The 24227-nt window shown below is 37.4% G+C and overlaps 1 protein-coding gene across 4 annotated transcripts in view; it reads left to right on the forward strand.

Moving 5' to 3' along the window:
* The window catches only part of LOC136858116 (ATP-binding cassette sub-family G member 8), a 312642-nt gene extending 303175 nt beyond the window's left edge, over positions 1-9467 (forward strand). For all 4 annotated transcript variants that reach the window (XM_067137421.2, XM_067137423.2, XM_067137422.2 and 1 more), the window contains 2 exons: positions 1281-1508; positions 8992-9467. In XM_067137421.2, the coding sequence (XP_066993522.2) occupies positions 1281-1502 (222 nt within the window). In that variant the 3' untranslated portion in view covers positions 1503-1508; positions 8992-9467. The remainder of the gene's footprint in view (positions 1-1280; positions 1509-8991) is intronic.
* Positions 9468-24227: the final 14760 nt, after the last annotated feature.

Raw genomic sequence — 24227 nt, forward strand, 5'->3', positions numbered from 1 at the left:
TATTCCTTTCCGTACAATACTTCTACAGTTTAACACTAACAATTTTATATCATCCTTACTTAACTTCCAGTTCCCTGTACTCTCATCACTGCTCCCTAGCCCACCCTGTTTCCTGAAGCTACCTCCCTATAACTCTTCTAAACAAACCTCCTTATACGTACCTCTGTAGTACAAGTGATGGCCATCTGAGCGCAGATGCCTATCTCCTACTCTTCCATTAGTATCTACAACTCTCACCCCCAGTTTCTCCACATTTAAATTCCTGATCACCCTCCAGTAAGTATCCCTTCTGCACAGTATCCCATTAATAATCTCCACACCCTTAACTTTCTCTCACACTATTGTAACCAGATCCTACACATCCCCAAATATGTTGGTACCTGTTCCTGCTTGCCTTAATTTGTTGGTACCAATGTGAAAAACTACCACTTTCTCCTTACACTCCTCCTTCCCTTTCCTCAACATCTGCCTTAACCTAATTCCTGGATAACACTCTTATCCTAGTTCCCTTTCATTCACACACTTACCCCACATGCCTACAATGGAGTCTCCCGTGACCAAATCCTTAGCTCATTAGATCACCTTCTCTTCGTGGTCTCCATTATCTGTCTGACAGCTGCAATCCTACTTCCTCCCTCCATTTCTCCCTCTTATGACCCTGTTCCAACTCCATCTAAAGATTCCATACTCTACATCATTTCGTTTTCCTATTTTTCCCTTTCCTCTTATCTGACCCCTCCTCAATAAAACTTCCCTATTTCTTGTCTTCCCTGCTCTTCTACCTTTAGTGGCTCATACCAGTTCCTTATTGATACCTCCCCTGAACTCTCCCATTGAGTATAACCCTTAGTTCCCCATTCCCTTCTCCTTCAAACATTAGCCTACCTGTCTTCCACAACTTTTCCCCTTCCTTCCTCACCCTCATTTTTGTTCAGCTTTCACTCGTGTACAGACAAGCTGGCTTGAAAACTGAACTCTGTAAGGTTAATGTAAGGTTAATGTGGTCCATTAACTAACTTCCCTTTTACAAAACACAGTAGACTGCAATTGTGAACTCACTGCATTCGCTTTGCTACTCCTAGTACAATTTCTCTCACTTCAATGGCTTTCGGTCTTATTGCTCTTCAGCACTACATTAATTTTTGCTTTTGAAAAAAATGCACCTATATGGCCAATAAGTGATAACATTTTTGTATTGGTGCTACTAAATAAAATATGCCATCTTGCTTCTGCTCACCTCATTTCAAAAAAACTAATAATTTTGCGACTGTGTGTACCAGGTGCAGAATCACGACATCATAGTGCAGCTGTTGTGTCCACCACCAAATGGCACTGCAGCCCTCGAGTATATTGGTTTGCTGCCAGATCCTCGCCAACCTTATTACATGCCGCCTTTGGCTACTGTCGTCTTCTGGTTCATCTGTTTCTTGGTGGCTGCTGGAAGCTTCATGGCCTGCAGGTATAGGCCACGTCAGCCAAGAAACAATCCCAACAAACCTTGAAAACAGGTAATCCAGTGGATCTACTTGTGACAAGAGATCCTTTGAGACTTAAATATATTGAAAAACATTTGAGAGTCTATAAATTTGTCTTTCTGTCTGAACATTTAATTTTCAGCTGATCAGGTTTATAATAATCAATTCTATCTTTAGTTTCATTTTAACACAGAATACATTTTGTCAGAACACCCAATTGGTAAAAAGCGACACACAGACAGTATTATCAACAGAAGTATAAAGCATACATGTACTGTAGTATGCCGCAGTCACAGTTATCATAAGTTATCGTATGTATAACTTGAGAGCCTGTTTATAATAATGTATCCACACAGACACACACTTTTATTTACATATTCACAAATTAATACACACATAACCTTAATCACAGTATCACAAAACAAAAGCACTTCACTTGTAGGATATCAACAAAGCCGGCATCTTTGAACAGTTGACAACTAACACCGACTACCACAGAGGTTACACTTTGAAACACAGATAAAACAGATGACTACCGATCAATTCAACATGGAGACTGCCTGGCTCAGCATGTCAGCCATGTGCTACTAAACAATAACTCTCTTCCAATAACTGTCAAACCACAACCGTCAAGATCGTCTCTTTATATATATCTGGCCAGGTTTCCAGAAAGATACGTTACCAAAAAAAAACTACCTTCTTGAATATTCTAGAGTGTTCAATACATAAATTACAATGTACAGAATATTCTCCACTGTTCTTGTGCCTATACCATTCTGGAAGTTACAATGTGTTTCACAATTATGGATTACAAATTATACAGGTAAGAATAAATTATAATATTAATTTACAGGTATTTACATTAACGGAGCTGATATCAATGTCTATGTACAACACGTGTTTTATAACCTCACACCCAGTACGATCATTCACTACGTAAATAGTAATAACACTAGAGTAGAACGCAGCCCAGAAGGCGGTTTCGTTGCGCAGAGAGAGACAGAAGCATGAGGTGCGGTGATGCTAATGTGGCTACTCATAACAGCATGTATGTGTAAACATTTTTTCATCCAGTTATATCTTTAATTCCAAAGTGATGACCTATAATTTTTTTGGGCTTAAAAGTTTCCTGAAAATCCAAATTAATTTTTAACATTAAACCCCGCGAAAGTGTTGAGGAAAATTTTCGAGATATTAAGGAAGGTAAATGGATGGTCCAGTTTCAATGCCGTAGGATATTCGCCAATTTTATACATATCAAATATTGTTGTACGCAGAACATTTTTATTGAAATCATCGAGGACCGTCACTGGCTTCTTCCTCTAAGGGTTCTTCTCTGGCGACCTGAACACCACATTATTTTTATTTCCGAAGCGTGTTTTATCCTCTGTACTGTTTGCAGGCCGATACCACACGCGAGTGCTGTCTTCTTTTGAAGCGTGGCAACATGGCGTTCCTGACCTTCTCCGCCTATAAACGCCTGCTGCTGCATGCTTACCAAATACAAATACACTTTAAATACTATTTTCCTCGCCTGTCGACGGAATACTTGTCTTTTTGCTCTTCCTGGATCTATCGTACACATGCAAATAGTTCCCTAAATTCGTTGATTATGATATTTACAAATAAAACTCTAAACATTCACTCGTGACCCGCACAAACAGGCACCTCTTACTGAAATGATTCTATTGGCTTAGCGGAAAACACGTCATACTACAAAGCGCGCGAATGTTACTGCGCAACCCTCTTCAAACCGCCTTCCGGGCTGCGTTCTATTCTAATACTAAATGACATAACCTCACACACAACGCGATCGTATCAGCATAATAAAAATAATACAAATACTCACATGATGTAACACTTCACAGCTATACATACAAGTAATAATAATAATAATAACAATTGTAAAATAATAATAATTATAATCACAATCAAAAAAAATAATAATAATAATAATAACCATAATAATTCGTTCTCGATATCTGCATCAGTTACCCATGGGTGAGAGAATATTGTTTTCAAGTTATACCTATTATCGCACTTGCGTCAATATCCCCCCTATAACTTGAAATAGTTTCCCCACTTTGTCACACTCTCTTGGTCCACACCATTTAACCACACACACACTACCTCAGTCACACAGCCCTCCTGTTGGCACTGTCGAAGTCCACAGTTTGCAGTTCGGCGGTTTCATCGGGAACCACCACCTTCCCATGGTGGGTCCGCTGGGTCCGGTCGATGGTGTCTTCATTTCTGGTGATGTTGATCCACATGTCCTTGCGTGGCATTTGAAGCTCCGCTGGCTTTCCCCTCGTTCGTACCTTGGTGTTCTGTCAGGAGGCACCCTCGTTTGGTGTTTGTCAGTTTGGACCCCATTTGTTCTTCGTATCGTAGAGGGGGTCTCACTGGCTGTATCATTGCCATCGCTACCTCCATTTCCTGGGACATCATCTGAGCCTCCCCATAGTTCTGGTCCACGTTGAACATCCTCCCTGGGCCGTTCACGGTGCCATGGAGCTTACTGCAGCTGTCGAGCGCCTCGCTCTTCATGTCATTCTGGTACGGCCCATTCACCGTCGCGTCGTCGTGTTGTTCGGTCTCGGCGTTGAACACCCGCGGCGCTCCATCAGCCGGAATCAGCGGTCGGCTCCCAGCTGGTGGACATCGCCGCATCTGCCGAACTCTCCCACAGCTTCTTCGCAGGTCAAACACGACTGCGGGTTATGTCGTACTTCCATCTCTTGTCCAGTGATCGGGTATTCGGTTCCTCTTCTGACGTTGCTCCAGTCTTGAACTGGGCCCCGATTTTCTCCTCGAGTTTTTCCAACTGGGCCCCAATATTCTTCTTGAGTTTTCCCAACTGGGCCTTGATGTATTTCTCGCGTTTTCCAAACTGGTCTTGAATGAAGGAAGTTAACTCCTTAAGCATCACCATGGTCCTCTGGTTCTTCATTTTCGAGTCCAATAGATTCAATAGAGTCCTGTCCACGGTTGCCAGTTAACGTATCCACACAGACGCACACGAGAGCCGTCAGTTGGTACAATACTTTTATTTACATATTCACAAATTAATACACACATAACCTTAATCACAGTATCACAAAACAAAAGCACTTCACTTGTAGGATATCAACAAAGCCACCATCTTTGAACAGTTGACAACTGACACTGACTACCACAGAGGTTACACTTTGAAACACAGATAAAACAGATGACTACCGAGCAATTCAACATGGAGACTGCCTGGCTCAGCATGTCAGCCATGTGCTACTAAACAATAACTCTCTTCCAATAACTGTCAAACCATAACCGTCAAGATCGTCTCTTTATATATATCTGGCCAGGTTTCCAGAAAGATACGTTACCAAAAAAAAAACTACCTTCTTGAATATTCTAGAGTGTTCAGTACATAAATTACAATGTACAGAATATTCTCCATTGTTCTCGTGCCTATACCATTCTGGAAATTATACAGTGTGTTTCACAATTATGGATTACAAATTATACAGATAAGAACAAATTATAATATTAAATTACAGGTATTCACATTAATGGAACTGATATCAGTGTCTATGTACAACATGTTTCATAACCTCATACCCAATATGATCATTTACAACATAAATAGTTATAACATTAATACTAAATTACATAAATTCACACACAACATGATCGTATTGTAATAATAATACAAATACTAACATGATGTAACACTTCACAGCCATACATACAAGTAGTAGTAATAATAATAATAATAATAATAATAATAATAATAATAATAATAATAATAATAATAATAATAATAATAATAATAATAATAGGCCGAATCATCATGATCGAAAAATAATAATGACCATAATAATTCGAGCTCGATATCTGCACCAGTTTCCCATGGGTGAGAGAATATTGTTTTCAAGTTATATCTATTATCGCATTTGTGTCAATATATTACACATTTTATCTATTTGTGTATTTTAAACACGGTTAGGGAAAAATATAATTAACTATCATAATAAAGTAGTAATAGTGGTAATTATAAACACACTGTAAATAGTTATGTAATATTATCAAACCAATAAAGCATGAACTTAATATCATGGTAGTTGATACTTGGGATAAGTGATAGTTCATCTAAAAAGATGAGAGTGAAGTCAGATGATAAAATACTAATATTATTTTTTCCATTTACATGTTTGTGTCTTCTCATTGTTATAAAAAACATTCTGTGCACAATGTTTTCATGAAAACTCTTTCAAATTATTTTTGTCTGTCTGTGTAACATGCCCAATCTACTGGATCCTAGCTTTAATAAATAAGTACAGTTACAGTAGATTGTTGGTTACAAGGATAATGTCGAGATAGAGGAAGAGACTAAGGCCAAAGAAGTAATAAAATTTACATATGATAACAATGATATTTACTATAAGATACAAAAGTTGAAAACTAGAAAAGCAGCTGGAATTGATCAGATTTCTGGGGATATACTAAAGACAGTGGGTTGGGATATAGTACCATATCTGAAGTACTTATTTGATTATTGTTTGGTCAAAGGAGCTATACCAGATGAATGGAGAGTTGCTATAGTAGCCCCTGTGTATAAAGGAAAGGGTGATAGACATAAAGCTGAAAATTACAGGCCAGTAAGTTTGACATGCATTGTATGTAAGCTTTGGGAAGGCATTCTTTCTGATTATATTAGACATGTTTGTGAAATTAATAACTGGTTCGATAGAAGGCAATTCGGTTTTAGGAAAGTTTATTCCACTGAAGCTCAACTTGTAGGATTCCAGCAAGATATAGCAGATATCTTGGATTCTGGAGGTCAAATGGACTGTATCGCGATTGACATGTCTAAAGCATTTGATAGGGTGGATCATGGGAGACTACTGGCAAAAATGAGTGCAATTGGACTAGACAAAAGAGTGACTGAATGGCTTGCTATATTTCTAGAAAATAGATCTCAGAGAGTTAGAGTAGGTGAAGCTTTGTCTGACCCTGTAATAGTTGAGAGGGGAGTTCCTCAGGGCAGTGTTATCGGACCTTTATGTTTTCTTATATATATAAATGATATGAGTAAAGGAGTGGAATCGAAGGTAAGGCTTTTTGCGGATGATGTTATTCTCTATAGAGTGATAAATAAGTTACAAGATTGTGAGCAACTGCAACGTGACCTCGAAAATGTTGTGAGATGGACAGCAGGCAATGGTATGTTGATAAACGGGGCTAAAAGTCAGGTTGTGAGTTTCACAAATAGGAAAAGTCCTCTCAGTTTTAATTACTGCGTTGATGGGGTGAAAGTTCCTTTTGGGGATCATTGTAAGTATCTAGGTGTTAATATAAGGAAAGATCTTCACTGGGGTAATCACATAAATGGGATTGTAAATAAAGGGTACCGATCTCTAAACATGGTTATGAGGGTGTTTAGGGGTTGTAGTAAGGATGTAAAGGAGAGTGCATATAAGTCTCTGGTAAGACCCCAACTAGAGTATGGTTCCAGTGTATGGGACCCTCACCAGGATTACCTGATTCAAGAACTGGAAAAAATCCAAAGAAAAGCAGCTCGATTTGTTCTGGGTGATTTCCGACAAAAGAGTAGCGTTACAAAAATGTTGCAATGTTTGGGTTGGGAAGAATTGAGAAAAAGAAGAAGAGCTGCTCGACTAAGTGGTATGTTCCGAGCTGTCAGCGGAGAGATGGCGTGGAATGACATTAGTAGACGAATAGGTTTGAATGGCGTTTATAAAAGTAGGAAAGATCACAATATGAAGATAAAGTTGGAATTCAAGAGGACAAACTGGGGCAAATATTCATTTATAGGAAGGGGAGTTAGGGATTGGAATAACTTACCAAAGGAGATGTTCAATAAATTTCCAATTTCTTTGAAATCATTTCGGAAAAGGGTAGGAAAGCAACAGATAGGGAATCTGCCACCTGGGCGACTGCCCTAAATGCAGATCAGTATTGATTGATTGATTGATTGATTGATTGATTGATCACACAGTACTTCAACCATAACAATCACACTGGTTATCGGACGTTTTGAGATAGTCAGGTAAAGAGGGATGATGAACTACAATGGTCATACACTGCCCTTTTCATCTCCTATCATCATTTTGGGATGATTTGATATGATTATGACGACGAAATTTTAGTAGGTGGAGGCGTTAAAGCCGAGTAGCATAGTCACTGTCTTCTCACAAAGGCGGACGCATTTCAAATCGCAGCCAATACACGTGGGATTTTTGAAATGAAGTAGTCATATCCCTGTTGTTCAGCTTCCACATAAAACTAAAAAATCCTGCAGCTATGTATAATAAAATAAAAATAAAATTCTTCCGGGCTGTTATGCCGTGGTCCACTCCTCTCGCTTCTCCCAGACGTTTCGACTACTGCTGCGGTAGTCATCTTCTGTGGCGTCGTGTAGATACGCTCTCCTGTATCCTGCTGGCGACTGCAAAAGTTGTTTGGGAAGCAGCTGTATTTATATGTAAGTGTGTGGCCTCCAATTGGTTCACGCTGTGCAAACCGACATCTGATTGACTATCTGAAAGCACGACCTCCGATTGGGTCGCGCCGAGCAGCTTGACGTTTGGTTGGCTATCTGAGCACACGACCTCTGATTGGTTCGCGCCGGGCATGGATTCTGACTGGGTCACTCCGAGAAGTCTGTCGTCTGATTGGATCTCGGAGTGCACGACCTCCGATTGGGTCGTGCCGAGCAATGGATCCTCTGGTTGGTTGACTGTAATGTCCCTGATCTTAGTAAACTTCGGCCGTACGTGCTGCAGCTATGATCAGGGTATCAACAGCCACATGAAACTACAGGCTTGCTTGTCTTTTAATTTCATCATAGAGGTGAAGAAATAATTTTCTAATTCTTGCTTGATGATTGAGAAGACAGTGGTTCAGAAGTATCTGATAACATGTTGAGCAGTAGTGGCCTCGAATTACCTGGATTCTTATAAAATGAATTTTAAATGATAAGTGAATCAAACTAATAGTACCATTGGTTTCATTTTTCCTTAGTGTAACGGTTAGTGCTTTTAACTGCCGTTGTTAGGAGCCTGGTTTCAATTCCCAGTACTACATATTTCACCCTTAAGAGTGCCAGTAAAAAGAGATGTGTACTGTAGTTTATTGTTGTTTGGTACACATCTCTTGTACAGTTTATTTGTAAAGAAAGATGTATTTAATGATCATTTTTTAACATATGCTGTTGACGGAAAGGAATAGTCCTATTTTCTTTCACCCTTAGAGTGCCAATCAGCTGTCATATTTGAATTAATTAATAAAAGAGGAGTGACTTATCAAGATACATTTTTACTGAATTTTAAATGATAAGTGAAGAACTCTTCACCTACTCTAGATATTTGTGATAACATTTTCTTATTTTCCTTATATAAGTCACACCTCTCTAGCAGAGTCAAATGAAATATGTAAGTCATAAATAGTTAAAGATCTCAGTTTATTCTATACATGGCTACATTGTATGTTTATTACAATGTTGTGCTTTCAGAAATAACAAGAAGTGCTGCGAAGCGGTTTTTCATGGGAGCTGGCTGATGAAACAGTAACTTGACTTCTACAGATGTTACTGTCAGAGCAAGTCAAAGTGCTGGTAGATCCTAAAAATACAACAAGAGTGAAGATTGGTATTATCATGTACAGAATTGGTGCTACAGTGTGATCAGCATGAACATGACTCATTCTCTGAGAATCTGCCACCATATAATTGAACGGTTGCAGTGAAGGCCAGTGGATATCTTTGTGGAAGAGGACTAACAAAATGAGTATGTAAATCTGAATTGCAGGATTTAAGCTGAGATCAGCTCTGATTTCTTTACCATTTATTATCTCTCTTATGTTTATATGTTATTTATTCATTTTAGTACCATTTATTGTTATTTGGTACACATCTCCTGTACAGTTTATTTGTAAAAAAAAGATTTATTTAATGGTCATGTTTGAACATATACTGTTGAAAGAAAGAAATAGTCCTATTTTATTTCACCCTTAGAGTGCCAAATACGAACTAATAGTATCATTAGTTTCATTCCTCCTTAGTGTAACGGTTAGTGCTATTAACTGCCGTTCTTGGGGGCCTGGTTTCAATTCCCGGTACTATCAGAAATCTAAGATTGGCATGTTGTTAAAAAGGTACCTACTTTCAAGTTATAACACTTCCGATTTTTTTCTCAGAACTGGAAACAGCTAGAAACATGCGGTTTGTTTTAAAATAAGCAGGCACTTTTTGTCAATGTGTGACAGAGATGGTAGCACTGTATGGCTCAAAGAACCCTCGTGGCAGCGGCGAGCATGAGGACTGTTTTTTATACTTAAAATGGCAACGTTTTCATTATAAGATGAGCGTGTATTTATTCATTTTCTCCATGTGCATGGTGTGGTACCGATTGAAGTTCATCGCTAGTTGAGTGAGACATGTGGTGATGATGTCATGGATATGTCTAATGTCCGTTCGTCGGTGCAACAGTTTAAAGAAGGCAAAACATCATGTGATAACCTCACCAAGCCAACGCACCAGCGCATCAGGCGAATGTGATGTAGCAGTCTGTTTGTGAAAACGACTTTGAAGTGATTTCTCATGCTCCCTCCTCACCTGACTTGGCTCCTAGCAACTTTTGGCCATTTTCAACGATGAAAGACACTCTCCATGACTGTACATCCACTAGTTCTGCTGCTATCACATCAGTAATTTTCTAGTGGTCAAAACAGACCCCTAAAGAAGCGTTTGCAGTGGCCATGCGATCATGGGGTCGACATTGTAAAAAAATGTGTACGGTTGCAGGGAGATTATGTCGAGAAGTGACAAGTTTCATAATTTTCATGTGATTAGTTAGTGAGAAAAAATTGGAGGTGTTATAACTTGAATGCACCTTGTACATCCCACCTCCAGTGAGGGTGTGCCTGAAAAGAGCTGCAATACCTCAAGATGAGGACATGAATTTACATTTACTTTACTGGTTTTATAAACACTGCTCTTTTACTACTAGCCAGAAAATGTTGTATTGGTGTCATGACTAACTAGGATTGACCTTATAGGTTGTTTTTGTAGACCATGGAATTAGACAAATGAATATTCTTTGAAATACTATTCATGACAAATATAAACAAAAAATTATGTCCATTGGGAAGCAAAGAGAGGAAGAAATAATGAGTTTTTGATGGAATCTGATGAGATACACAATGCATATTTGTGATGAAAAGATTCAAAAACTGAAGAACAGTCTACAAACTTTGAAAATTTTGGCTGCTTTAAAAATGTTCAAAATTGTTCATTTATTTCTAATATAAACCTTCAGCTTCAGAACAGAAAAGGTACAGGTAGACAAATCAAATATTTCTCAAGATATTAAAGAAAACAAGGAGTATACATTTCCAAGTAAAATAACTTGGCAGTTTATGTAGTGGAGTACCGGTATGCAAGATAGGCTGCCATTGAAAACTTTCCTTTCGAACATTAATCTATCTTCTCGGTGTACCTATATATGTTAATATGTTCATGCTCAATGCTGAAGAGACAATGTTATTCAAGAAGATAATAGTTGAAGTATTCTCCATGACTAAATTTCTGCACATATAAAAATAACTGCTGGGTCTTAGCTCTAATGTTAAAAGTTATCCAGCTATTGGCTTCTGTGATCCTCCATTTCCTAATGTCACTGCTCACGGTCATAGTCAATAAGAGAGGTATTTATTGCTTTGTTTGAACAATATGAATACAAGATATAAATTCTATCACTTTGTTTATATTTGCTCCTTTGTAATTTATTTTAAGAATCAGCTACACTGTAGGCATGCTCTACAATTGAGTATAAATTCTTTACAAATATCTGAAGATCCTCTTTTATTGATACTGAATTCATTGTTTTGCATATTTTTTAAGACTTGATAATTTCAGTAAATTAGGAAGTTGATAATAGTGCAATAACATAGTGTATTAATCTAGGGCCTCATATCTCCAAAAGTCTAGATTTTTAGAAATGACAAAGAATATTTATAGAACTTAACTTTTCAAGAAGAATTAGAAACATTAATAAATGCCATGTTAATGCACATAGAAAACTCTATTGTGTTGCAAATAATTAAACATTGAAAATGATGTAACAGAAAATGAATATGCAAGATATCAGTCACTGTCAGGTCATTTTGAGATACAAGGTATTATGACTAACTTCATGTCTGAAGTCATGTCCAAGTCATAAATTTAGAGATTTTATTTAACACATTAAAATGTCAAACTCTTGTGTATCCAGATTTTGTAATACTTGTATGTGCATTAAATGTAGGTTTTTTTGTTGCTATTTGCACAGATATCAGTACTGGTATTTATTGCATTGTGAGGTTCTGAGGATCAATGTTTTTCATTCAGTACACTGAAGTTATGAGGTTTTGGAGTAACAGTAAGGATATATTATGGAAAGTGAAAAGACTTGTCCTTGTGGTATATACTTGTTAACAATGAAGAAGAAAATATATGATATCTCCACATACAGTAGCTATATCATCTATAGGTCAACCAAAGGGGTATTTTACTGTGAGTATTCTATTTGATCTCTCTTATCACTTGATATTTCAGCCTCTAATAATTGAATGAAAGAAGTAGTCCTCAAGAAGCCATAGAAGTAAAACTTACCTTCTTTCCAGTTGAAAATAACACACTTAAATAGCTCGTCCAGATCCTCAGAGAATTGATCTGTAACATGACAGAAAGAATATTAGTTGTGTGCGGAAAACTTCAAAGGCAAGGAAAACTTTTAAAAAATCTCAATAATTCACATTTATCAACAAAATATATATTTGTTACATTTAGCTTGTCATATACAGGGGTGTATTTTGGTATTCTCTTCCAGATAGTACAATCATTAATCGCCACCACTTGTCCTGAAAAGTGCATAATAAGCTTAAATACTCAGTGCATTGCATGTCAGATGAATAAGTAGAAGTATCCTTAGGTATAAATATTAGAGAGGAAAAGGGAGAAAAGAAATCAAATGTAGATCGCATGGGTTATAGCACTTTTACTGTACATCCTTATAGTGAAAATAATGCTAATATTATGAAATTCAGTTGAGAAGAGTGTCATACATTCACCCTGTTCTGTTGAGTAAACAGGTAACAGAATCTTACCCTCACTTTGGTGTATGCAAATGGTGGCAAAGCTGAGGATGGGCATTTTCAAAAGTGTCTTCTGTACTATCAGAATAATTCACTTACGAACTACCCTACCTTATCATTTATACATTTTATACATACTTAATCATTTAGAAATAATTACTCAAACCATACAAGATACATAAGACTATGCTGCTCCTCTCAGAACCTGATGCTCTAGTCTATGTTTGTTAATGTCAGTTTGTACAACATAAACATCACCAGGCCTTAATAATTTTATTAGCCTACCTAACGCCAGGCCTTAATAATTTTATTAGCCTACCTAACGCCAGGCCTTAATAATTTTATTAGCCTACCTAACGCCAGGCCTTAATAATTTTATTAGCCTACCTAACGCCAGGCCTTAATAATTTTATTAGCCTACCTGATGAATTTAAATTTGCATTCAAGTGGACAAAGACTCCATTTTACCATTTGGAAATGACAGATCAATAATACTGTAATATCATCAGAGGAATTTTAAAAGATTTTCTGTATATACTAAATCACTTTTATAATACCTTGTAAGATACTATCATATTTTTATCCTGGACCTCCATGGTCACCTTGTCCATAAGGCAGGGCCCATTCTTTTCGGAATAAATCAATGTTTCATTTTTAATATTCTTTCGCTAGCTAGCCAGGAAGAACAGTTGAAGCTACTTTACCAACTAGTGTCAACTCTCTTTTCACAAAGCGATCCTTTTGCCTGTCTTTGTATAGTGTATGTGTTAGAATAATCGATTCTGTCATTCATTGTTGGTAAAGTAAATAACACTGCAATGAGAACCAAGCAGGCCTGGGGAAAATGCCTTCTATTTTAATTAAGGGTCAGTCAGTGTGTGAATTATCATGGGGTTGGTTAGAAGATGAGCATCCTTCTGTACATTTTATTTTTAAACATTCACCAAGAATTTTAATCATGGTAGGATACGTTCCATAATCTCTTGAAAAATAAAATAAAATTTCGATATGTGATGCGGCCCTAGAAACCGAACCATATGTCTCCAAAATAATTTTTCTATTTTTGGTCCTTCCAATAGAGCTCAGTTAATTCTGAACATAAAGTTTACCTTAACAGCTATTCCTTGTCATCTTCACATGTATAATATGTCTAACAAAGTAACTAATAACAAATACAGTAGAGACAATACACGACACTACCAGATTCAGCCTTGTTAAAATGGGAGACAATTCGCAAGTGGCACTCCTAGTGGCGTGACCTGAAAATTCACGCTAAATTCAAATATCAATGAAAATGTATATATGGAAATGGATAAATAAATTACGTCTAGAAAGAGAGTGTTGCTAAAATATTAACTTCAAAGTTGCTAAAGCAATTCTGGATACATGAATGAAGAATTATTTAACAGGTTATTATTTAAAGACTGACATTAGACATATAATCAAGATGTGAAATGGACTGCTGTGAAAGGGCTTGATCTTTCATTTATGCATTACTTTTTTAGCTTTAGCATACCTGCCTGAACTTTCACAGCTAGATTTTTTTTTCTCATTTAAAAGCATTGTACATCACATTAGCACACTTGTCAATAAAAATATCGGCACATTCCTTACACACATGATTCAATGAATTTACATTTAAGAGCTGGACAATTTTCCTTTTAACTTGAAGCCTACTAACAGAAAGGAAATCTATAAATTTAGCTGCAGAAACATTCAAAATTTCCCTATAAGCAATACTTGCCATTACATTAGGGTAAAGCAAATTTGCATCATCAAATTTCTTAAATCACCAATATTTTCTTCAGTACTTGACAACACATTACGGCATTCCAAATGGGGTAACTTGGAACACAACCAGCCACCCATATATGCAATTTCCTGAATTAAATCAAAACCCACAGATCACACCTACAGCAACACATCGGTATTGAAGGTTAATACAATAAAATAAGCTTATTATATTTTAAGCCAGTTAAAATCTGGGTCGCACAGGTCAGAAGTTTAGGAAGTAGGCCTTCTATAAAAATATCTTTGTAACTGGAAGAATATATATGCAAACACAGTATTTACTTACATTTTCTTGTCACGAGAGAAATGGAAGAAAGACCGCGAATCCTTCTGCACTTCATAGTTATTGCAGCCAAATGCAGCACATATCTTTCCACTCATATTGACAGGAAATATAAAGGAATGACACACACTACTATTTACTTATGTCAACTTAATACAAACGCATGAGTAACCCCAAAATCTTCACAAGCAAATACATGTGCTCTTATGACAGAATCTGTAACTCTCAGGTCACTCCGTTAGACAGAGCTCTAATCGCTGTCCCTTGATATCTCGCAGAGTGTCGCGTATTGTCTCTACTGTATTTGCTAATAAGATAATAAGCCAAATTATCTTTGATAAGGAGAGGTATAAATAACACTGAATGTTCAGAACAAACTACTTTACTCACCCATTACTTTCTTGTATTGAGTTATTTTGCGAAGTTCTTCCATTTTAGATTCCTCAAATGGATTTGACTCTACTGGAACATTAAAGGAAATACTATGTAGTTATTTTACATAACAATGTGATCACAGGACTACATGATAGATGGAAGCTCATGTTGTTTACATTAAAACTCTAAAATAGCATCTTATTTGTGTCAGATCAGGGCTTCTCTGAATAGACTGATCAGATATTCATTTACTAACCAGATTTTGATGTTCACAGACTAATTCTTGTTTGTTGGAATGTTTATTATGTTGTCAAACTTTGCACATTGTGTATGGGAATGTGCAAGAATCACCAAGGCAGGCTATGAGATATTTTCTCTTTCACCTTACATGTGTTCTTATAAGGATGAATTTAACCACTGCAGTGTCTATGGGCACAAGAAAATTTGCTTCCCTAGTCCACTTTTTAAAACTGTGGTGTGCACACACATGAGAGTAGTCAGAAGTTTACTGCTTTCTGTCTTGCTTTTTCATTAGTAAATTTGTCTGTGACATCTTTGTAATACAATTGTATGGTTAAATTATTTTCAGCAGCAAACAGAGCAAGGTGAACTAAATGTTCTTGACTTTGAGATGATCATAAGTAAATAAAATCCTTGCCAGAGCTTAAAATAACCTTGTATTTGAGCAATTTAAAACAGGAGTACATACATGAACACAAAACCCACAAAACAGCAACTTATTAGCAGTTAGAAACCATTACAAAAAGTGTAGAAAACAAATGATGCCAAGTTGTCTCTGTCAATTTCCTTGCAACAAAAATTATTACAGAGTGACCTAGAGCACCCACAGCTCACCCTAGTATGAAACTTCCCTCTTTCATTTTAAAAAGTAACCTTATCTGAATGAATTCAAAACTTGCTTAAAAAGTTTTATGGATGTAGTTAATATTTTGCTGCCCTGGTCAGAGCCCCTGCCTAAATATTATGCTGTGTATTGGTATGTTTACTAAGATTCATTAATGCATGTTTACATGTTTGCATGTTTACTTTGGCTATGATACTGTTCACTAAAACTGGTTATTTACCAGTTGCATCACCTGTATATATGATTTTCCTTCCTAAATTGTTAACACACCTTGGTGAGGAGGCAAAGACGGAGAAAAATATCATTGCATTGGTCACAATTTTTTACAATTTGCTTTACGTCGCACCAACACAGATAGGTCTTATGGCGACGATGGAGTAAGGAAAGACTAGGAGTGGAAAGGAAGCTGTGGCCTTAATTAAGGTATAGCTCCAGCATTTGCATGGTGTGAAAATGGGAAACCATGGAAAACCATATACAAGGCTGCTGACAGTGAGGTTCGAACCCACTATCTCCCAAATGCAAGCTGATAGCTCTGTGAGCCAAACCAGGTGGCCACTTGCTAGGTCATTGGTCACATTTATGTGACATCCATTTTAGGGGGACTGGAAAATTTAATCATCTTACCTGTGTGCTGGTGATGATAGAAACTATCTGATAATCTGTGTTATGGTGGGATCTGAAGATGTGTGTATTAATGAAACAAGATTTGATGTCCAAGTTTGATTTTTAACTCTGCAGCAAACCACCCAAAGTGTAAAGAAATGTTTCTTGGTATCAAAGCTGTTTTGTGGGTTTCGTGTTCATGTCAACATGTGTGTTAGTTTATTTAATGTAAGAATTTACTTATGTACTCCTGTTTCAAATTCCTCAACTATAAGGTTGTTTTCAGCTCTGGTAAGGATTAAGAATACGTACAATCATCTCAAATTCAAACCTGCTGCACTGGTATACTTTCAGCTACCTATCAACCGGTACTGAAATTACCGTATTTACGCAAATAATACCCACATATTTTTTAAAAAATTTGAGGCACGAAATTGGGGTGCTGGTTTTATTTGAGTCAATGTTGGCTTTTTTTTTTTTTTCAAAATCAGCCTTCCCAAAGTTAGGGTGCGGGGATTATTTGCGTAAATACAGTATTATTTAGTCATTAACAATGAGGTCATGTGCTCCATGGCTGACCTCTCTTTGAGCAAGGATATTGAGTAAAGATAGGAACAGGCTATGAATGGTGGAAGAATAAGAGGCTTCACAAACCTAATTCTACAGTGAGAAGGACCAGAGTTAAGAGAGGGAGTTGAACAGGCAAGAGCCTGGCAGCAACTTTGATGGGGCATAGATTTTAACACAACTGCGATGACTTCAATGTACTGAAAAGCTCTCATGGTCTACAGTAGTAATAGCGAAATCATCTCACCTATTGTGTGATCACCAGTATGAGCATCTGTAGCAGAGAGGGAGTGATCATCTGCATTTAGTTTGTCACAGAAATTTGCAGTCAACATCTCTAGGAGTTTGGATTCTCTCACTTTACTTTCCTGTGACAAATTAGAGTCATATGTTCAGTGACAATCAACCAGACAAAGACTGAAATAGGATTATATTATTCACAAGGGCAGTTGAAGGAAGTAGTGATTTCTGCAATAATGTAACTTTAGTTAGGAACTATGGAATAACTGTGAAAATAATTGCTCATTTAATTTTTCCCTTTCAAATGTACATATATTTATATTTGTTTCTAACCCTTGTGTCAGTAGTACGCACATGTGGATGGTAATGTGATGATACATCCCCTTGCCTGTCACTTCTTGTCATGGGCGAGAGGATGAGATGTCAAGTCTTGAAAGAGTTTGCCAGTTGTTGCCAAACTGGTTGACAGCAGAGTTACATAAAGTCATTGCATTATTGTATTTTGTGTTTTATTTCAATATCATTTGTATTGTTTGGTTCTTTTAAGACTGTGATTGACACAAATTATGTTGGTATGGTTGATAGACAACTGCTAATGACAACATATACTGTGCAGTTTTTCTTGGTTAAGATTTTTGGCAAGAATTTTACACTATTTATAGATGAATTAGAATCAGACTATTTTCAACAGTTTAAAGTCGTTGAAGTACCATTAAAAGCGAACTTACTTGCATAGATTGCAGAATGTCCAAATCAGAAAATTGAGAAAATATTGAGATGAGTAAGATATAAGAAAATCCTCGCCGCTAGATGGGGGCTTCATTCATTCCATCCCTGACCTGGTCGAATGACTGGAAACAGGCTGTGGATTTTCATTTTCAAGATATAAGGAAAAGAGCAGAAATCTGACTTACGTAAGGATGTGAAAGACACAGGCATAGTAAAGACTGACAAGAAAATATATATCTCAACTTCACACTACCTTTAGTTTGAAAGAAAAGAAAGACTTCCTGTATAAATACTTTTTTTTTTTGTTCTTCATAACTCCTGTGTCATTTCATTGCATAGTTCAGTAATTTTTCATTTCAGTTTTCTCTCTTTCCAATCTGTATTAGTTTCTCTTATCCATATTTTCTTGAAACTTAAGAGCCCAAACTATATAAATATGATAGAGGATCCATTGTATCCACACACAGATTTCATATATTTATTGCATTCTGATATAAATAGTTCTTTCAAGGGTGATGTGGGAAATGATGGTAACCAAGTTCTTGCAAACTCTGAAATGTCAATCACATTATTAACAGAATCAGACTGTACATTCCCTTGTCAACCTACTATACAGTGCCATTATCCTCATAGAAAACGAACTGGGTAATGAATAATCCTATCCATTATCCTCTCTAATTAATAAAGAATATCAATAGAAAAGTCATCACAATTAGACTAAGGTCAACTGATACTTAAAGAAAACTCTAACATTTATATAGAACTTCAGTTGCTTAGCTGACAGGATATGAAGACTATCTGTATGCAAGATGAAGAATGTTGTTTGTAAAACAGTTTCTTCCAGGCCAGATCTCAAATACATGCCATTGCTGGAAAACACTTTAATCAACACTCTTTGATGCCATTGCACTGCAAGGACTGTGGCAGTACAAATTGCCAGTGGGATTTAATAATAGCCATCAGTGCTCAACCTATTTTTAAAGCACACCAAATATGTATGAATAAAATTCCAAATGAATGAAATTACAAAATCTGTCTTGTTTCATCTCTATGGATACCCATTTTACAGAATTAAAAAGTTTTTGCCAGTTTTTGTGGTAAAGAAGACACGTAATTTTCAAGGGAAATTCCTTTTTTGTTTATTCAAAATATTGACCATCGGCTTCTACACACTTCGCCTATCTTTCAGGTAAGTTATGAATACCATGCCAGAAAAACTGCTTGTCTTTTGCGGCAAACCATTCATCGAGCCATTTTCCAACTTCCTTCAAATTGCTGAGGTGCTGCTCTGCGAGTGCGTACCCCATTGATGCGAAGAGGTGATAGTCAGATGGCACCAGGTCGGGAAAGTATGGGTGGTGCAGAAGAATGTCCCAACCAAGCGATTTCAAGGTGTCTTTCCCTGGTTTTGCTGTGTGAGATGGCACATTGTCATGTAACAAAATCACTTTGCCATGTCTTCTGGCCCATTCCGTTCATCTTTCGATCAATGCGTGATTTAAATTAATCATTTGTTGGCGTTGTGCATTAATGGTTTCGCTGGGCTTCGTCTGCACTTTTGTGGTCTACCAGAGCGCACACTGTCTTTCATGCTGAAGTCAGCACGTTTAAATTGTCGAAACCATGTCTCACATGTTCTAATCGATGAAGCATATTCACTGTATGTTTCTACCAGCAAACGATGACTTTCCACAGCCTTTTTCTTCTGATTAAATAAGAAAAGCAATGCGTGCCAGGTACAAATGTCAACATGATCACTGAACGATACAACACAGACGCTTGTGTGTGTTGGTAGGTTAATGTCAGACGAACAAACTGACGTATATGTCAAATTCATATGCTGCATACTGTTCGCGGCGCCATCTCTTAGTGAAATTGGAAAAGACTTATGCATACACCTGGTGATATGACTGTGCAAAAGCAACATCAAAACACCACTAAAGTGGTCTTACTTAATCCCAAATAATTATAGCAGAAAAGAAAGTGCTGCTGTCACTCAGTGCTTAGCAGACTCTTTCAACAACATAATAATTCTCCTTCCCTCTCTTCCTAAATTCATATTTCTATGGCTATCTGCACACAGACTAGTTAAAATAAGTTGAATATGTCTTTCTCATCTCTACTGATAAGGGGAACTGGCCAAGTGCAACAGCCCGATTTTCCAGAAACTTCGCTCAGTGAAGGAGGGTTCAAAATAAGCGAACACATGTTTTGGCTTATCCGTAGACACTGAACCATTTCCGAGAAAATGGCGGTCGAAGTTTCTAATGAGCTTTGTGTGTCTAATAGTGCATAGCATGTTCAACTGACACAGTGGCTTAATTTCATTGTGGTCCGTATTGACAATTGATCACTATCAAAGGGTAGAGAAAGGTCCACCTATTCAATACCAATTAGATTAATATATATATATATTCATTTACGGCCATTGAAGACCACGTTAGGTAACAGTTACATGTTTCTGTAAGCCTTCTTCACAGCCCAAAACTTTAGCATCCTTTCTCTGGCAGCCTTTTTTCTTTCTTCCGTCCACCCATGGTTAAGTTTTGGTTCGTCATGGAATCCCTGGAATTTGTTGATCACTGACCTAAACTTTGTTCGGTTTGAGATGTCTTCTGAATTTAGTCCCACCTGTTTGAAATCCTACTAAGACAAAAATCTACCTGGACGATGGATAGGTCGAAGAGGAGCTGACTAATATTGTTATCTTTTATTAATATTGGTTCTGGTTTCAACCTTATCATATTAGGTCATCTTCAGCCATGATCAAAATTGGAAATAGAGTGCATATACAGAGGGGACCAGAAAAATGTAGACACTCTTTGATAGTCAATATCTTTTTGGAACAAAATGATATATTGTTGCAATTCTTGCACGGTAGCATAGTCCACTGTTTTCTCAACAGATGATGAAGGTCATGTGAAGGGTACATGTTTTCCAGCAGATGACATTACAGCAATAAATGCAGTAAGATTGTTGTTTGAGCAACGCAAGGCCATACTGAAGTGGTACTGGAAATACGTAAGAAAACATGATGGAAGCAATGTGTATGGAACTCGGCCACCAACACGTACAACAATACGCATTCACGTTAAATTTGAAGCCAACAGTACTGTTCAGGATGTGCATAAAAAATGTCTGGCTGACTAAAAACATCAACAAGTCCAGATTCCAGCGCTACTGTGTTACAACATTTTACTAGGTCACCACAAAAATCTGTGAATCAGGATGCACGTGAAAGCAGGATAAGCTGATCAACCGTACGGCAAATTCTGAAGGCTGCAAAGTGGAAAGTGTACATTCCAAGATCGCTGAACGCTATGAACAAGGACGACCCGGATCAAAGGATGAAGTACTGTGAGTGGTTTGAAGGCATGCTTTGCGAGGACGAACAGTTTGCAGGGATGGTTATCTGGTTTGACGAGGTGCAATTCAAACTGAACAGCACTGTAATTGCATGTACTGGGCTCCTGAAAAACCTCACATTCATATGGAAAAACATGTTAATCTACCTGGTGTTAGACATGGTCTATCATCGCATGGTTTGATTGGCCCATTCTTCCTTGAAAGTACGGTAACTGGTGAGGTGTATCTTCATATGCTGCAAACATTGATTTTACCTGCCATCCAAGAGGTGTTTGAAAATGAAAGATGCGTGATTACTACCACAGAGATGTCAAGCCTACTTGGACAAAAATCTACCTGGACGATGGATAGGTCGAAGAAGAGCTGTTGAGTACCCATCGTGGTCTTCAGACCTTACACCTCTTGATTTCTACCTATGAGGACCTTGAAAAATGTTTATCGACAGAAGCCAGCTACACAGAACGAGCTACGAGAAACCATCAAGGCGTCCTGTGCGGCTATCACATCAGCAACACTGACAGCCATAGTTCGGTCAGCAGTTTCAACGGCATCGACGTTGCTTGTCTGCTAATGGGGGTCACTTTGAACACATAAAATAACCTTCCTCTCAAGCAAGAATTGTAACGGTATATCATTTTGTTCCATTTAATATTAACTATCAAAGAGTGACTACATTTTTCTGGACCTCTGTTAATGAACACCAATAAAATATTACATTTGGTATGTCTTCATTTTTATTACATAATGTTGAGAACACACGTAAGCCCTATCCAAACTGATGTTGTTATAAACTGAAGTCGAATGGGGTAATGATATCTTCATTGGTAACTAGGGTCTAGAGTCTAACTAGAGAGCTGCCTCTGTGGATCCGTGGTAGAGTGTCGGCCTCCGGATCCCAAGATAGCGGGTTCAAACCTGGCAGAGGTAGTCGGATTTTTGAAGGGCGGAAGAAAGTCCATTCAACACTCCATGTCGTACGATGTCGGCATGTAAAAGATCTCTGGTGATACATTTGGTATTTACCCGACAAAATTAATTAAATCTCAGCCATAGACGCCCAAGAGAGATCCAGTTTACTCTGCCTGCCATCTAGCGGACCTAGAGTAAAACGGAACGTTGAAATTGACGAGCAGACAGCCAGATGGCGTCAAATCGAAATGTCTGCACACGGTAGCTGAGGCCATACGATTATTATTAATTATTATTACTAGAGTCTTAATCTAAAACTGTGTGGATGAAATGTCAGACTATATATTTTAAAAATGGAATTAAAATAACACATTAAAACTATTGTTACTGGCGTTGTTGAACTATGCCAATGTCCTTATTATAAACAAGTATTCTTGAGTCTTGAATTTATCTTGGAGCTCATTACTCATCATTTATATGTGTTGTGGACCCATTCGATTCACAAATTATGCCTTAACGAATAGAATGTGTGTGAGTAACAGTTTATATAGCATTAAAGGGAACGTTTACAACTTAAATAAGTGACCTTTCCATCCAATGAAATGATCTGTGTTAGAATTCAGTGTGAAGTGAATGTCCCCATGCTCCTCGTAGTTTATGTGCACTCGTAACGGACACCATGGTGTGAGTCTTGAATTGATCTTGGAGCTGATAATTCATCATTTATGTATGTTGTGGACCCATTTGATTCATAAATTATGCCTTAACGAATAGAATGTACGAGTCTTGTACCCTCTCAATTCAATCCAGCAGGTCTCGTTTCATGAAGACAAGAGCCAAGATCGTTCCTCACCAAAGACCTCTGATGGCATGGACCTTAATGGTTAGCAAGAGAACCAGCTTTAAAACCCAGCAAGGGAGCTGTCGCACCAGTTAAGAATATTACTGAATGAAAGGGCCTCATAATACTTGCATTAATGACTTATGAAGACGAAATTGTCAAGAGATGCTTTTCATTACACAAACTTCTACATATAATTAGGTACCGCCTTCGCTTTATATAAAGCTCATAATAATGGCTGAACATAGGGCCTTCCGCTTGCTGGTCTTCATCTTTTTATACCACTACTAGTCAGAGATATTGGATACATCAATACGCCAAGTAGTCCATATGTGGAACTAACTTCATTGGAGCCAACAAGCAGATTCAGAATTCAGGAAGATCTGATGATACTTTATTTGCTGAAGAACTGAATGTAGCATTGAAGAGATGTATAAAATTAACCAAAGTATTAAATTATTCCAAGGAACTATTGGAATTAGCCAAAGCAATGATGTGAACTGTGTAAGTAACATAAGAAATCTACACCCTACCTTCAATGACAGGGGTCTCAAGACTTTCTCATTTCCTTATGAACAAACACTTCTGATCATACTATCTGCTCCTCAACATTTCACCAAGCTGATAATAATGGCTGAACATAGGCGCCTTGTGCTTGCCGGTCTTCATCTTTTGATACCACTACTACATCAGAGATATTGGATGCCTCAATATGCCAAGTAATCAGGAAATTCATCCATATGTCAGAAACTACAAGCAGCAACTGTGCCTAAAGAATGAATTTCATCCTTTTACTACTGTAGGTTGACAAATACAAGCAATAAATGTAGTAAGATGACCCAGAAGCCATATGTTGCATTATTCATCTGCTTTGCAACCAAGGCTCGCCATCTTGAAGTGGTGTTTGATCTTGCTACCAATGCCTTCTAGCTGCCCTGTGTTGCTTCATTGTTTGAAGAAGATGTCCCTCCATTATAGACAGCAACTGTGGAACTAACTTCATTGGAGCCAATAAGCAGATTCATAATTCAGGAAGAGCTGATG

This window comes from Anabrus simplex, chromosome 1 (genome assembly GCF_040414725.1).
Source record: "Anabrus simplex isolate iqAnaSimp1 chromosome 1, ASM4041472v1, whole genome shotgun sequence".
Taxonomy (NCBI): Eukaryota; Metazoa; Arthropoda; class Insecta; order Orthoptera; family Tettigoniidae; genus Anabrus; species Anabrus simplex.